This window comes from Thunnus maccoyii, chromosome 9 (assembly GCF_910596095.1).
Source record: "Thunnus maccoyii chromosome 9, fThuMac1.1, whole genome shotgun sequence".
Taxonomy (NCBI): domain Eukaryota; kingdom Metazoa; phylum Chordata; class Actinopteri; order Scombriformes; family Scombridae; genus Thunnus; species Thunnus maccoyii.
Genome location: NC_056541.1, coordinates 8,134,468 through 8,150,685, shown reverse-complemented (window position 1 = coordinate 8,150,685; position 16,218 = coordinate 8,134,468). Strand labels below are relative to the sequence as shown.

General features: G+C 39.3%; 2 protein-coding genes across 4 annotated transcripts; one reads left to right on the top strand and one right to left on the bottom strand.

The window, feature by feature from the left end:
* Positions 1-404: 404 nt before the first annotated feature.
* vsig10 (V-set and immunoglobulin domain containing 10) lies at positions 405-12,237 on the bottom strand. Of its 3 annotated transcripts, none has more exons than XM_042421007.1 (10): positions 12,153-12,237; positions 8,735-8,816; positions 8,329-8,649; positions 6,920-7,225; positions 5,108-5,398; positions 2,866-3,150; positions 2,422-2,535; positions 2,170-2,182; positions 827-969; positions 405-742 (listed from the first exon to the last, which is right to left on the bottom strand). In XM_042421007.1, the coding sequence occupies exons 1-10, from the start codon at positions 12,186-12,188 to the stop codon at positions 648-650; spliced, it is 1,686 nt and encodes a 561-aa protein (XP_042276941.1). In that variant the 5' UTR covers positions 12,189-12,237; the 3' UTR covers positions 405-647. The 3 variants fall into 3 exon arrangements, 2 of the variants coding, with proteins under 2 accessions (XP_042276941.1, XP_042276942.1); XM_042421008.1 differs by lacking the exon at positions 12,153-12,237 and adding an exon at positions 8,943-9,077; XR_006098085.1 differs by lacking the exons at positions 405-742; positions 827-969 and having other exon boundaries at positions 2,169-2,182; positions 2,873-3,150.
* pebp1 (phosphatidylethanolamine binding protein 1) lies at positions 12,154-14,671 on the top strand. The gene is made up of 4 exons (XM_042421012.1): positions 12,154-12,403; positions 12,729-12,838; positions 13,543-13,643; positions 14,186-14,671. The coding sequence occupies exons 1-4, from the start codon at positions 12,269-12,271 to the stop codon at positions 14,401-14,403; spliced, it is 564 nt and encodes a 187-aa protein (XP_042276946.1). The 5' UTR covers positions 12,154-12,268; the 3' UTR covers positions 14,404-14,671.
* The last annotated feature ends 1,547 nt before the right edge of the window (positions 14,672-16,218 follow it).

Sequence of the window (16,218 nt, the reverse complement as noted above, 5' to 3'; positions counted from 1 at the left end):
GGGAAAAATTGAGGTTCTAGAGGTTAAAGACAGTTACAGTTAAGTGATACAACAATCTTCTATATTATGTTTTTTAATCCTCATCATATTACCAATCCCTCGTTCAAATAATTAAACTAACAGAACAAAATATTGTTACATTACAGATATCTTATTACCAAAATTTCACTCCAACCACTCATGTTTCTTCTTGGAACATAAGAAAACTGGTTTAACCCTCACTACATCCCACACAACATCAGATATGATGAGTGACAAACTGACTCCACCTCATTTTTAAAATGGTTCCAGTATAGAGTCACACTCTGGACTGGGATAGTCAGAGATAATCTGCGTACAGAGCGGGACAGAGACGTAATCAAAGGACAGGGAGGGAGGAAGTAAGTTGATGACGGGAGCCGTTGTCACATTTTGTTTAAACAGTTTTAATTTATCAACCTCAACATCACAGCAACATATTCAAAATGCTGTACAAACAAACCATAGAAATTAGCTTATAAAAATTCAAAACCCACTTTAAAAAAAACTAATTTAAAAGAGATCATGTTTTCTTTTACACGCGTCTTCCACCAATTCTGTTCACATTCTCATTGGGAGTATTGGGAGTAAATTATATTTATCTTAAAGTAAAACAATCGTCTAAAAACCTAAAATGTTACAAGATCTGCTGGCTCTTCTGTCTGAACGGTGTCTTCTTGCTGTTGTGGACTTGTGTCAGCGGTTTCTGCCTCCTCGTGATCACCTGACAAAAGAGGATATTTTCACTTTACCAAACGTGTTAAACTTCATTCACAAAATGAATGCAAACTGCTGTGTTAGATCGTACTCGATGGGATGCGGTGTATCTGGACGAGCGTTGTGTGCCGTCCGTTTGTTAAAGGAGGAAGCCGGGGAACGGCGTCTTGAAAGATCTGCTCATCGTCAGACTCAACCAGACTCAGCATGTCTCCTCTGTCCTCCTCCATTTGCCTGGAGAGCAGAAATGTCATCATGTTAGAGGCTGTATGATCATTATCTGCTGTTACACATCATCAAATCTTTGTTGTTTGATGCATTTCAGGGATTATTATGTGTTCTTCTGAAGAGGTTTTGAGAATGTAGTGCTGAATGTAATGTAAAGGGACAAAATTAAAGGTACCCTGTGGAATTTTTGACTGCTAGTAGCACTAACAAGCAATATTTTTAAGAATGGGTCCCTGTTTTGTTTGCATCTTGTGTACGCGCTCACAAGAACACCCATACAAGGGATGGATGTCATGCAAAGAAAATTTAGTGATGCTGCAACAAAGGCAAAGAAGAAGAAGAAGACTGCTGTTCGCTGGATGTAAAGAATTTAAGTTTCAAATTCCTCCAAAAATCTGCTCTGCAAATGTTTTATGAGGGTTTATTAGGCCTCAAAGATACAAAAAACTGTTTGTATCCTAGTTTTGGCTGAAAAACGCTGAATGTAAACAACATAATATTGTTTGTTTACAAAAAAAAAAATCAGCTTGATTGTTGAAACTAATGAACTAATTAACCATTATACAACAATGAATTGCACAAAGGAAATTAAGGAGCTTCTTACATCTGGAAAAAAATCTAAACAAATTATGGCAAGTGATGAACTGGATTCTGAAAGTTTAAAAAAAGTATTAAATCTTCCAAAACGTATTTTGCTTCCTATTTGTGACGTTTAATTTACAGAGGTCACATTCGATCAGGGTTATTTCCTGAAAAATACACACTGATTTTTTGTATACAAACAGCAGAAACATTCTGCGTTGGTAGCACGGACTAAAGACAAAGGGTATTTTATAAGGGTTGCTACGTTCCCCAGAATGCATTTCAACAACTAGAAAAGGGGAACAAAACTGTCCTTTCTACTTGACCTGCTGCAGGACTATCACTGTAAGAGGAGTGCAGTATAACTGGTGAACACAGGTGCCAAATAGTGAGACAAAAGAGAAGCTCTCCTTACCCGACTCCCAAATCACATTAAATGAATCTAACTTTTGCATCACTGGTAGTACTGTGATGTGACAATGACAACATCTACAGTAAGTTTGTGTTTGCAGGAATAAAAAGAGTGTGAAGCAGAAACAACAGCTTAATCCCTTTAAATGTGTGGATTAGGTCGCTAAAATAAACATGCCGTGCGTATTAGATAAGTAAATGTGAGATACTCACCCAAAACCACCTCCTGCAACAAAAATATGAACAGAAATGGTGAAATCAGTTTTGCTGTATATTTACAATTCAGGCTTTTGTGAGTTACATTTCTCACATACAGCATTACAGATGTAGTACATGAACGCTTAATGTGTGCAAAAAGTGATCATATCCTTCTTAAACATATGAGGTGAAGCTGGGCAGGGTCATGAGTTGCATGCATTTGTGACTTCCATGCTTGTGTTGCGAAGATAAACTCGATATACAAACCCAGACAAATCCGGTGTCGGCTGGAGTAAATCGTTTTAGCGATGATGACGGCCGACCCCACGATCAGCACAGCTATAAAGACGCCGATGATCGCTCCGGTGTACGCTGAGGAGGCTGTCGAAGCAAAACAAGACGACAAGGAGAGGATTATGAAGCGTAGAAAAGGGCGACGCAGCAGGTTTATCAGCATTCCAGAGGTGGAGCCGACACCTGCAGTCACTGGCTCGGTTTGTTTAAAATCTATGGCTCTAAAAACTGCATCTTCAATTCACTGTGTTTACCTCTTTAAAGGTTTCATTTATTTACACTTTTAGATTGTTAATCTCTCTCTTTCTCTCTCTAATAACTGTAAAAACACAAACTATTTTTTTTCCTGTACATCTTGAAGTCTGTTTCGCTGTTTTTATTTGCACACTGAGCCGCTTCCTCTCATCCCAGACTCACTCCTCACAGTGAGGTAGACTTCCAGCTCTCGGACAGCGAGGGGGTTCTCGCTGCGGCAGAAGTAGACGCCTTCGTCGTCCTTGCTGATGTTGAGTATGGTCAGCTTGAGTACGGGGCCTTCTTGAGACAGGACGTACTTCGAGCCGGGCACGATGTTGTCCTGCTGGAGCCCTTTCCTCCACATAGTGTTTGCAGGGGGGATGGACTTGGCCTCGGTGCAGGTTAGAGTTACACTGGTCGCCTCCAGAGCCGTGGTCAGCGGCTCGCCTTCAGGGAACGGAGGCTCTGGGAGAGAGGGACAAACACTGAAATGTTTTCAGACTGGACAAATAAAGGTTTTTTTTAAACATACAAGAGTCTCTCAGTATCGTAAGGGTTTGCATTTTTATTTAATTGCTTCAAAGAATAGTTTGACATTTTGGAAAATATGCCTAATGGCTTTCTGGTTAGCAGCTGGTTAGCTTAGCTTAGCATAAAGAGTGGAAACAGGGGGAAACAGCTAGCCGAATAAATGTCAAACTATTCCTTTAAATCAGCTATCAAGCAATAATGCCAAACTCTCTGTCTGTCTCTGGTTGCTGCATCTTTTGTCTGTTTTTTTATAATTGTAAATTGAATATATTTGGTTTTGGTCAGCTGGTTAGAAAAAAAACAAAATGAAGATGTCACCTGTGGCTCTGGGAATTTGTGATCACAAAAATAATCGATAAATTAATTGGTGGTACAAAGTTACCCTGGCTCATCAGGATACCCGTCATATTAGAGTGCTAACACATCACTGCTGTGTTGTTTTATGGCTGTTGTCTTTATTCTGCAACTTTCTGCTGAAGTTTGAGTTTCTGCAGGTCTCACTCAGGGCTGTTTCTGTCAACTACCCGGTTCATCAAGTAAATCCTGCTGCTGCTGCCAGAAACACAAAACTTACACTTTTTACATTTAGGATGACTTAAGAACTGTCCATCAGCCTGTGGTGAGATTCTAAAATGTAAAAAGTTTCATGACAGGCGCATAAGTTAAACATGTTATATTAATCAATAAAAAGTAAAATGGTTATATAATTACATAAAAACTGTGGTAAAATGATACTTCAGGGATTAGACAGGTAGAGTCTGGATCTTATTTGATTAAGACACTCCTTGTGTTCAATGATTTATAGGGCAAACATCTGCGTCATTTCATTGTTGGAACAATACTGTGATGATAAGCTTTACACTACTGATTGAACCACTAACTTTCCTGCATTCAACACCTCCTGGTCTCGCTACTAACTGTGTCTCACTGACTGTGTTTGTATGAGCAGAAATACTTAAAACTAATTATGGGAGTATTAATTATGAGAATTTAACAAGGAACTTGTAAACAACTTAATCTTTATGATGTAAAAATAACATTTATACACACATAAGTGTCAGTTAACCTGTCAATCAGTTTTCCTGGGTTGTGACTCTCATATTGCTGCAACTAACAATTATCATCATCATCATCATCGATTTGTCTGCAGATTATTTTCAGAATTAATTGATTAACCTTTAATGTGGTCAACGAAACATATCCTACAGCACAACGAGACATCATCAGATGTTTATTGGGACCAAAATCCCAAAACCACAAAATATTAAATTCACTATCACGTAAGACCAAGAAAGGCAGCAAACATTCACATTAAAGAGGCTGAAACCATCAAATATTTGGCATTTTTGTAATTAACAAAATAGCTGCCGATTAATTGACTAATCATTGCACTCAAAGTGTTAGTTATTGCAACAGTGTTTAGTTTATAATAGAAACAGAATATACAGTGTGACGGGAGTCTATGACAGGAAGGGCGTGTAGAGGCGTATGAACATCTGATTAGTATCTGAAGTATGTATGAACAAGGATTACGCAATGTTTTCTTACTAGTGCAAAACACAATCAGGAACCTGGATACTGTTGTGATCATGTATACAGTTAGGAGCATATCCAGGTTTCTCTTGTTCAATTAACCAGGATAAGACTCTAAATGGGAGATGTTAAAGACAGCCTGGACAAATAAAACACAAACTATCTTCATGGTAAGTGAGAAAAAATGCTTTAAAGTGTCTTATAATTAAACTAAAGTCAAAGCTAAGAATACTGAGATCTTTGTACGCTGAGACTCTCAGAGTGGCTCAGCAGTCTCTAAAGTGGAAAGTACATAAAAGATTCAGTAGCTGCACATCTCAGGATTGTTAGGAGGCTCATTTCACCACAACACACTTACTGAGGGTGAACGAACACGACTTCTCTTTTCCTGTAGCGAGCGCCCGGTGCTGCGCCATGCACCTCACCGTCTGCCCGTCGTACAGCTGGGAGCGGTTCAACGTCACCGACAGGCTGTCCGTCACCTCGGCAGCATAGATACGTCCTTTCTGGCGAACCCCCCGGTCACCCTCATCTTCCCCCCAGCGCAGCGTCGGGGTGGGATACGCTCCGAACCAGGTGCAGTTGAACAGGACGTGAGAGGAGTCCTGTACCCGCACCCACATACACTCAGGGTGCCTGTCTGGGACATCTAGTCAGGACAAAAACATCGTTTATTAACTTGATGAAAGATTGATATTATTTAAATATCAAGCCTTTTTAGTGACATCATCTCTGAAAAAGGAGTAGACCAGTCAGAGCAGCTGATAAAACTGTTTTGACTGTGACAAAGAAAGGACCCACATTAGTGCAAATGGTGGTGGAGGTTTTGCAGTCAGCACCAAACCAATCTGCCCACTAAAAAGTTTAAAGAACAGTTTGTGGTTCCCATCAATGATTCCCATTCAAATCAGTGAACCATCTCTCTGTAAACTTTGCTACTAGTTCTGACTCTATGAATGTCTTGCATATATTAAATATGTGTATCTTGTAATTCTGCATGAAAGGATACTATAGGAAAGAGACTGACTGATATATATATTATTAAAACTCATAACACATATCTTTTAAGTCTAGGGGACTGGTACCACCTGAACTCCAGTCAAGTCCAATTTATTTATATAGCCCAATACAATCTGTACAACATGGGACACTTCTGACCTTTAACCCTTGATTTGGATGAAGAAACTCCCTTCAAAAAAACAAACAAACAAACAAACAAACAAAATGTGGCTCTTCCAGGATGGACAGTCATGCAATAGATGTGAGTACAGAAAAGACCAAAATAGCAAAATTAGGACTCACTTTTTCTTTCATATCTCTCTGTCTGTGGTTGATTCATTTTGTTAAAAGATGAAAAAAAAGTGAAATAGTAGAATTTAATAAAATCTTTAAGAGGCAAAATGAAAAACACAAGTAAGGTTTGAATGTTGTGTTGCTTTGTCATTTGCAAGCGTCTTCATCATTTCAACTGTAACACCTCAGCACATCATGTGTACATTAACACTCTCATTACCCTCATCTACTGCAGGGCTGCAACTAATTTCATTATTGATTCATCTGCAGGTTATTTTCTCGATTAACTGATTTATCACTTTGTCTATAAAACATCAGAAAACTGCAAAAAATGCCTGTTACAATATCCTACAGTCCAATGTTCTCAAATTTAAGAAGCCAAAAAGCATCAAATATTTGGAGAAGAAAGGAGAATTTCTGTTGCTGTGTGACACAGTAAAGTCATCTTATCTTTTCGTAAATGAATAATCGATTATTGCCGATTAATTTTCCGTCAATCGATTCATCAACTGATCGTTCCAGCTCTTCCCTCATCCTAAACCTGCAGATAAAATTGTTATTTTTATAACAGAGGTCATGTAGATTAAAGATTAAGATTAGTGTTGCTGTGCTATGTTTAGTTGATCAGTTCGGCAACATCTGTGTATCATTTTTAATCGAGGTTCTACTTGAGGACACTTGCAAAATTAAGAGGTTTTGTAGAAAAATATGTTTATATTATTCTGACTAAGGTGTTGCTTTGGTATCTGGACTGAAACTCAGGTATTTTATTGAATAATTTGAATCAAAAGTTGCTTTGTGTATATTTTTTCCTCATGTCAATATTCAATAAAAGCTGACTCTTGCTATTTGCAGCCCAATAGTTAGCGGTACTTACAGTATACTAGCAGCTGTGTGCTCTTATTCACCGCCTGATGAGACACGGTGTTCTGGGCCATGCAGCTGTAAACTCCCTGAGCGCTGGGCTGAATGTCTGCTATCCTGAAGTCCAGCCAGGATCTAGAGGTTGAATCCAGCGAGTCGTTGCTGGACGAGGCTCCTCTGAAGGCCAAAGTCAGCTGCTGAGACGGGTAGGAGGAGCCGGAGCAGTTGAATGTGACGGTCGAGCCCCGAAAGGTGACGAGCGTCCCGTTGGACAGGGGAGCGGCGGGACCGACGGATATTACAACATTTTCTGGACCACCTGGAAGAAGTTCGTGCAAGAAGGTTTGATTGACTGATACAAAAGTGGTGAGACAAAGAATGTTATTTTAATACTGAAGAATCAACGTGGAGTAAGATGCCACATATGTGTTGGAACATGTTGTTGAAGGGTTGAAAGGTTCAGTGCTGACATTTTAAATTCTAGTACTCACAGTTTTAAAAAAATGTACCAAATGTACTGGTCAGAATTTTTGGGAAATGTGTATAAAATGATGCACAGACGTCCTCGAATGTCTCGTTTTGTTCCACAACCCAAAAATATTCAGTTTAATATCACAGAAGAATCAAGAAAACCGAAAATCAATACACAAACAGGAAGCCGCAGAGGATTTTGCTACGGTTACCGATTAATTTTCTGGCCATCGATTAATCGTCGCAGCTCTAAACTGATTATCAATATAGCTGATAATGAATTATCTAACAATCAACTAATAATTCCAGCTGTGAACAATGAATTGAACAATCAGCTGACAGATGAATCAATGATGAAATTAATCTTTAGTGTTTTCGAGAGTATACAACTTGTATCTATAAACACAGCAGGGCGACTAAAGACTGTAATATAAAAGAAAACGAAATAATAAAATATCTTGTAAAGCTTACAGAAGTTATAAGTTGGGTTTTTTTCACCTTTATTTCCATATGCAATCATATAGAAGTAAACACACAAACATGATACATAAATCTTATTCAGGTTCTGTTCATAGAAGCATAACAGACAAAATATTCTAACCAATATTCAGTCAGCCATATGTTTAACCTCACACTTCTTCATACACCAGTTAGGAAACTCTTCTTTTTTTGTTCGTACATTCAGATATCGAAGAAATGTAATGTTAGATATGGACAATCAGCTCTGAAAAGTTTGGCTTTTTGCTTTAAAAATATATAATTTTTAGCTGCAGCTCTGCTCTAGTGCAGCTTCCAGTATCATGCATGTCACCATGTGACTGCAGGCCCGTCTGTCATGTTGAAAAACCAGTTTGTATTTGCTTGAAATGCTTAATTCTTGTGAAACGTTAAAAGGCCCAGTAGGTCATCATCATACTGGACTCTTTACTGGACATGTGAGTGTTCACTTACTGGCTACTTGGAGCAGGACACGTGCCTGAAAGGTGTTGTTGTCCGGTAGTGAGGAGTTGCACAGGTAGCTGCCTTCATCTCCAGGTCTCACCCTCTGGATGTTCAGACTCCCATCATGCAGCACCGTGAGGCGCTGTGCGGCGGGTGAAGAGCTCGGCAGGCCGGCTGCAGCTGCTGCTGAAGGGCCACTGATGACTTTCCGACCGTTTTTCATCCATGTCGTTAAAGACGGTGTTACGTTACCGGCGGTGTAACAAGGAAGTAGAGCGATGTCGTCCGGTGCGGCTGTCACGACTGTCTCAGTGGAGCCCGAAACTGCCGCTTTGACAAGAAGAGGAAGAGAAAATAGAAACGTCAGCAGGTTTTCTCACACTCACCTGGCTGTCCGTGGCAATAAAAAACTCACCTGTCGCGTATAAACACAGGTGTAGAAGCGATACAGTTGCGACTATCTTCATGATAACTTCCCAATTGGCTACATCTCCTTCCTAAAACAAGCGAACAAAAGGCTTTCAGTCCAAACCTGTCTGACTAGTTTACCTGTGTGAGCGCGTCTGAAACACACTGAAACACAGCGGACACCAGTCCGCCCATTTAAACCTGAGTAAACACACTAGAGTGTCAGCTCAGGTGAGCAGTCTGACATGACGGAACTTCTGTCTCTGCTGCAGGTTTTTGGCGGACTTGCTTTGTTTACTAGAGCACGCTGATCCGGAAACGGATAAACCACACCCTGACTTCACCTTGTTAAAGGTACAGTAACACCATTTTCAATCAAATATACAGGCCTAAATAAGATTATTACACAAATATTACATCATCGTAACACTGTATTAGGACAGTTGTTAAAGTGCATTACAGTAATATAGATTATATCTGTATCACTGGTGTTAAAAATTGAGTTGCACACTAATTTTTCCCATCTATATGGGCTGATTTATTTATTTATTTTTTATAGATTTGAACAGATTAAAACTGAGATTCAAAGTTCGTTTTTGACTGTGGAAACAGGAGCTGAGAAGACAATGTCACCACAAGGTCCTTTTAGGAGCTGTGCAGAGGCTTTCAATCATATTACATGATCTTCATCAGCAGTTGGATTTCCCCTTTTTTTTCCAGAGGAAAAAAAAACATGTTCAAATTTCCATTTTTTTTAACTTGAAGGTTCATTTTTGATATTGGAAACAGCAGCTTGATAAAAAAAAAAAAAACCCAAACAGGGTCCCCATTGTATTTCAAGAGCTTTCAACCACATTTCATGGCCTTCCTCTGTGGATAGAATCGCTGTTGTCACAGAGATGGTTTACAACAAGACTTTAGTATGTACATCATAACATTTATTTCAGAAGAAATTAAAGATTTGAATACCATGACAATTGGGCAAGGTCCAGAGGACGATCATTTGGTTTGGTTGAAAGTTCCAACACAACTACTAAATGGACTGTAATGACATTGTTTTCTCATGGTTTTTAATGGAAGTTAGGGTGAGTTAGAGTAGATGTGTATTATTTAAGGCTGCCTGTGTAATGGCGTTATACATTTATGACAGATTTTGATAAGAAGTTGGTAAAATTGTGAAAGTTTTAGCTCCTCAACTTCAAAGCTTGTATACTTTATATTTTAGTTGACCATTTTCAAAAGCATGCTGTAATGTCTTTTGTATGTAGTTTTCATATTGTACCAAACAGCCGTTGTTTTTCCAGTTAATCAGCTGACTTTTTAAACTTGCTTGAGTTTTGCAAAAAGAAAATCAAGTCCGCAACATGTTTTGTCAAAGTTCCATTATCATTTTCGGGAAATGCAGGCCAAACACCTGAAATTAGTCAGCACCTAACCCACATTATTAACAGAAATGAGTCATGATCAACAGTAAAGTGACAAATGTTAACGTCATAAATAGATCCATAATAGACCTGGAAATATATAAAACACACAAATGTACAGCTGTGATGTAAAGTATGAGTGATTTGTAGTAAACTGGTTAAATCTTTTAAGCCTTTTACTGGTTCAACTTTAGCTAGAAGTACATAAAGTGGTAAATTGTGATATCTGTTAATGAAGCTGTAGGTTTATGGCACAGCATGATGTTTTCTGTGATGTGCTGTATGTTGGCACAATAAAAATCTGACTTTGGATTTGGATTATGGCACAAGGAATTATGTGATATTGTGTGTATTGGTGTAACATACAGACATGTTTTTTTTAAAAGTATGTGATAAACATATAATCCTCATAAAATAGATGTATAACAAGTATTGTAGTCAAGTCAAATGCAATAGACGCTGGGAAGTCAAATGAACTGGTGAGTGTAATTAGGTCGTTACAAGATGACAGCATGAGTAGCTGGTTTTTTACTAAACAGAGCATTTTAACTGTGGGAGTTTGGGGACTGTCAGTGTTGGGATGAACTCATCTCTCACCATTATCAATCTGTCTCACTTCTGCTGTACAACACTCCAAGTCAACAATAATGAAAAAAACCCCAAAAAACATTCATATAATTGGAATCAGTGACAAAAAATCTCATCCTATGTGTGTTTTGAGGTTTGTAGAATGAACTACTGACATAGAAGAGATAATAGGCACCATTCATGTAGGCTACCACAATGTCTGCTATAAACTACTATACAGATTACCACAGACCCAGTCTAATCCCTGATAGGAATTACTGCAGTTTAATAAGAAGGAGAAACAGGTAGGCTAGATCATATTTTTTCAATTTATTAAGTCAATTAAACATTTCTCTCAGAGTGTCGTTACTAAAAACGGGACGTCTGGAGACATAAAGTATGTTAATAGAGCATGTGAGTCGGGGGAGGGACGTCTGATGTGATTGACAGACATCTAAACGAACCACAAACCTCGCCTGCAGCCTGTGCCGTATGTGACGTTCCAGTGTAGTTACATTACTGGGAAAAAACACGACTTCTCTATTCAGAGTGCTAAACACAAAAACATGAATTTGGAATAAGCATCGATTACTTAAGGTAGCTACCTCACATTGGTCTGCTGCGAATATGTGTCACTAACATGGTAAAACAGACAAATTATCCAGTAAATGTGAATCTACATGAAGACAATCAGGTGTTATCAACACTACAACAGACAATTCATTTAAAAATGCGATTAGCATCTATTTTAGATTGTTTAAGGTTCACAAATGGAAATATCTTGGCTCCAGATGGTGCGACTTGTCGGTGGTGGAAAGTACATTTACTCAAATACTGTACTTAAGTGCAATTCGAAGTACTTGTACTTTACTTGAGTATTTCCATTTGATGCTACTTTATACTTCCACTCCACTACATTTCAGATAGAAATATTGTACTTTCTACTCTACTACATTATTCATTGTATATGAAGGGGTTCTTCTTGTTCTTGTTCTGTGTGAGCCCACCGAATCAAATTCCTATGAACTATGTTGAACTGACAATAAAGTATTGAAACTCTTCAAAACAGGTAAACATAATACAGGCAGATGTGAATCATGTGGGTAAGAAGAAACAGTAGAGCATGTTGTGCTACACAGTCAGAAATATGAGGCAGAAAGAAAGCATGTGATTCAAAACATCAGAAAGATAAAAGTACACTTTGATCTAATAGATATTCTACCAAAGGACTCAAGAAATCAGTGTTATCGAATCCTATTTCAGTATCTTAACTAACTGATTTGATTGAGAAGATTTTTAGTTTTTTTTAATGAATATTGTAAATACTACATATTCTTATCCACACTCCACACCAGTTGGTGGCGGTAATGCGCCAATTCGTTGTTTGCCAAACGCCAATAGACCTTAAAGAAGAAGCAGAAGCTAAACACGCACATTTTTCACCAGGTCCCACATCTTCTGATTGTACATGAACGCAGCACTTCTGGCAGACTCTGTTTGCCTGCACAGTCAGCATCACCTGCAGCTCAAACCAGTCCTGTTCGGCCAACATGCCCGTAGATTTGAGCCAGTGGACCGGGCCTCTCGCCCTGCAGGAGGTCGAGGAAAAACCTGCAAAGCCTATGACTGTTAAATACGGATCCGTGGAAATCGACGAACTCGGCAAAGTGCTCACGCCAACACAGGTCAGTCAGCTAACGGTGTTTAGCTAACCCGGCTAACTTAGCGTCCTCTCTGAATGAAACAGCTGCACCGTTTGCACCATGCTGACACGCTTACATCATCAGAAAACTGCTCTGTCGCTGATTATTCGATTACATCCAGCATGCAAATGTTTGCCAACAATGAATTAGGTAACAAACATAATGCAACCCCACCCACAGCGTGTCTGCAGCTGAAACAGATGGTGAACAGCGCCGCCAGATGGGTGTCAAAGTTGAGCCAAATACTCAGGCCACTGAGAAAATGACGCACAGGTTTTGTTGAATCTTTTTTTTTTTTTTTTTCCAGGTGCAGGATCGACCCACCTGTCTGGAGTGGGATGGATGTGACTCCGGTAAACTGTACACTCTGGCCCTGACCGACCCCGATGCTCCCAGCAGGAAAGACCCCAAATTCAGGTGAGAGGAGAGATGGCAAGTTTGAAATAAATTTAGAGCAGAAAACACCAAATGACTTGCATCCTGCTTGAAATTTGAGGAAATTTAATTTTAAGCGTGCACAAAAGATGCAGGGAGACAATAATTTAGTTATAGGAGATTACAGATGTGACACAAATGATGTGATCTAATTAGCAGTTTTCACCCTTTTTTTTAAAAAATCATGGTCAAATGTATTGTCTTCCTGGGAAGTAGGTGGGTGGGGGGTATTTTATGCTTTCAGTAGAGATATGACAGGAAACGAGGGAGGAGAATAAACAACTGTCGACGTGCAGCAAAGTAACCTGAATAAACTTCAGCCAGGGACGTTGCGGTTTGTTACTGATGACGCCATAAACCAGTGGTCCTCAACCTTTTTCATGTTAAGGACCCTTAAATTGATTCACATTAGGCCACAGAGCCCTATTTTATAAGATTTCACTCCAGGGACCTCCATCTGAAAATATTTTGGTTGTTAGATACGATAAAGAGCAGAATTCTGTAGTTATCGACTGCAGGTGAGGAGAAAACCACAGAGGAAGTAAAACCTATAATCAGAATAGTCACTCACAGGTGACCTCATTGCAATCTAATGCAATCTTCTTTTTTTGAATTAAATTTTGTGCATCGTACTACTTATAAACACATTTATACTAACGTGTTTTTTTTTGTGTCTGTCACTAAAGGGAGTGGCATCACTTTCTGGTGGTCAACATGAAAGGAAATGACGTCTCCTCCGGCTGCGTCATGTCAGACTACGTTGGCTCCGGTCCCCCTCAGGGTACAGGTAAGACAGGATGAAACGCAGCGCTTTTTTTATAACCTGTAGTTCCTTTTCCTCTGGGCTGAGTCAGTGGATGAGTCGGTGGTTCAGTTACTTTTCACACAGAGACAAATCCAAGCGAACCAAAGCTGCGTGACAACGTTCGCTCCGCTTATTGGTTGGATGTGTCCGGGAGGGCAGAAGCAGAAACATAAACATAGAAATTCCTGAAGGTCTTCTGGGCAAAAACATGTATAATACATGTATTAAAATGAAGTCTTCCTGGTGAAATATTAATCAGGGGATTGGTCCAGACACTCAGCATGTTTTTCACAGTCTTTTTCATATTTATTTTAATAGAATTGGTGTGTTTGTGAGACAGTTTATGTCTGAAATCAAACTGTCCACTGATCAGTTGTTAAATTGAACATATGTAACTGCTGGTTTGGAAAGTCTTTGCCGTCGTATACAGTATCTATGTTGCCTGGTGTCAAGTATCTGCAGTTTAAAGATTTTCCAGCAGCAATGAAACATTTAAAACCTTCAGTCTTCGTCCCCCCCCGCAGGTCTCCACAGGTACGTGTGGCTGGTGTACGAGCAGCCGAGCAGTCTGTCCTGCTCCGAGGCCGTCCTCACCAACCGCTCCGGAGACGGCCGCGGCAAGTTCAAGATCCAGAGCTTCAGGCAGAAATACAAACTGGGAGCCCCAGTGGCCGGGACCTGCTACCAGGCAGAGTGGGACGACTACGTCCCCAAACTGTACCAGCAGCTGGCTGGAAAATAAAAGAAGAAAAGACTCGACGTGACAGCTTTAAGCACTAGGAATTCCCACAGAGGCTTTTTGATCTGTAGGATATTCCCACTCCTGCAAGAAGCAAAAAACCCCCCCCCCCCCCCCCCCCCAACTGTAGCAAAGCATTTATTTTTGTGAGTGTGCCACCGAATAGTATTTTCTTCCCATTGTTGCCTTCGCCTTTTTAACCCACGCACTGACAAAAATAACATCTCCTCTGAATGACGTCATCTGCACAATAAAACCTGCTAAAGACTGAGATGGTTGTGTTCTTTCTGGGAATGTTTTCTGATCCTTTTTCAAGGTTTACTAGCTAATTTAAATTATTATAAATGTGAGGAATAATTGAGATTTGAATAGAACCAGGAGGTGGGTTACATTTGTCACAAGAAGCAGTTAAAAAAAATCAACATAATTTAAGTGATGTTATAGATTCTTATGACTATATTCATGTAAAATGCTGGACATTTTACTTTCTCTTCAACCTTTTATTTATTTATATGATGTAAAGAAGAGGCTCCTGTAACTCAATCTGTTCCTTCTGGGTGTAAATGAAGGTAAATAGTTTACCTGCATTTCCACAAGTGGAACCAGGGTCTTAATTTTGTCTCTGGATCATAGTTCCTGTTCCAGGTGTCATTTTCAATGGCAGTGAAACCAGCAGGGTGGAGTTTGCGGTAACTGACCATCGCTGACTGGTGTAGATAGACACAGGAGACTCATGCTGAAGCAGAAAAGATAACCAGGAAACAATCAGTTGACACTTCTCTTTTTAAACCTCCAGTAGAAACAAGCTGTGAATACAATACTAACATGTATTTTTAGTTAATATTGCAAACTTAGCAAACAGTTGCTTATTCACATGTCCAGCAGTTACAGTACGTTCTTTAATTTCAGTCCTATTTGTGCTCATCTAGTGGATAAAAGTCCAATAATCATTTTCTTTACTTGCTAAATGCTCCGCTATCTTCACTTGCTAGTTCCTAACTTTGTCATTTGGTGTCCCTTTTTAGAGCTTTATGACTGCTGCAGCTTAAAAAAGATGCAATGAGAGCAGTGAAAGTGAAGCGAAACAGATAAGTTTCCGCTAAAAGACGCTATAACGCTCATAAGAGCGCTGCATTAGTAAACTGCAGGGTCGGATGATAATTGGCTGAGGGTTCATTCTTTTATTTTTACATTACACCCATCTAATGTTGATCCATCTTTATGATGAAAATATTGATTATATCTACAACCAAGTCCAGTTGTCCTCGATTCATCCCTCTTTAGATAACTGAGAATCTTCACAGACATTGATTATAACAACTGTAAATCTGGATTATTATTAGTAGGTGTACTTTCAAGTTTAAATGTCAGTCAAGCAGAAGAAAATACAGAGAAAGTCTTTGGTTTCAGTTACGGAGCGGCTGATGAATTCATCTTTACAGTTCCTCAGAAAACGGTGGAAACCTCAAATCTCGTTCTTGGAACGTTCCAAGAATGAAGTTTGAGGTTTCCACCGTTCCTTTTCCTGTTCCTGTGAAAGAGCAACAGTGACAGTAAAGGTTAGTGTCAGTGGTGTAGCTGGTTTATTACTATGAACTTTACTCAGGTTTATCTAACAGACCTTTATAACCTTTGTCCTTGCAAACAGCTGGGTCTCTTTATTTGTATACTGTCACCTCGTTACTTTCACTGGTTCTGGATTTGTCATATACAGACTGTTACCATTTACTTCTGTTTTTACTAATTTAATCTCTGAAACAATAAATCAGATATATGTGCAGCCATTCAGAGCTGGATTTTATGCTTTAAAAGCAGAAT

Excerpts from the sequence above, each read along its gene's own strand:
- pebp1 (XM_042421012.1), top strand. The coding sequence starts at position 12,269 with ATGCCCGTAGATTTGAGCCAGTGGACCGGGCCTCTCGCCCTGCAGGAG. Across the intron at positions 12,404-12,728 it reads AAGTGCTCACGCCAACACAG|GTGCAGGATCGACCCACCTG; the intron begins GTCAGTCAGCTA and ends TTTTTTTTCCAG. Across the intron at positions 12,839-13,542 it reads AGGAAAGACCCCAAATTCAG|GGAGTGGCATCACTTTCTGG; the intron begins GTGAGAGGAGAG and ends CTGTCACTAAAG.
- vsig10 (XM_042421007.1), bottom strand. The coding sequence starts at position 12,188 with ATGTACAATCAGAAGATGTGGGACCTGGTGAAAAAT. Across the intron at positions 8,650-8,734 it reads CCTGTGTTTATACGCGACAG|CGGCAGTTTCGGGCTCCACT; the intron begins GTGAGTTTTTTA and ends TTCTTGTCAAAG. Across the intron at positions 5,399-6,919 it reads CACACAGCTGCTAGTATACT|ATGTCCCAGACAGGCACCCT; the intron begins GTAAGTACCGCT and ends TGTCCTGACTAG.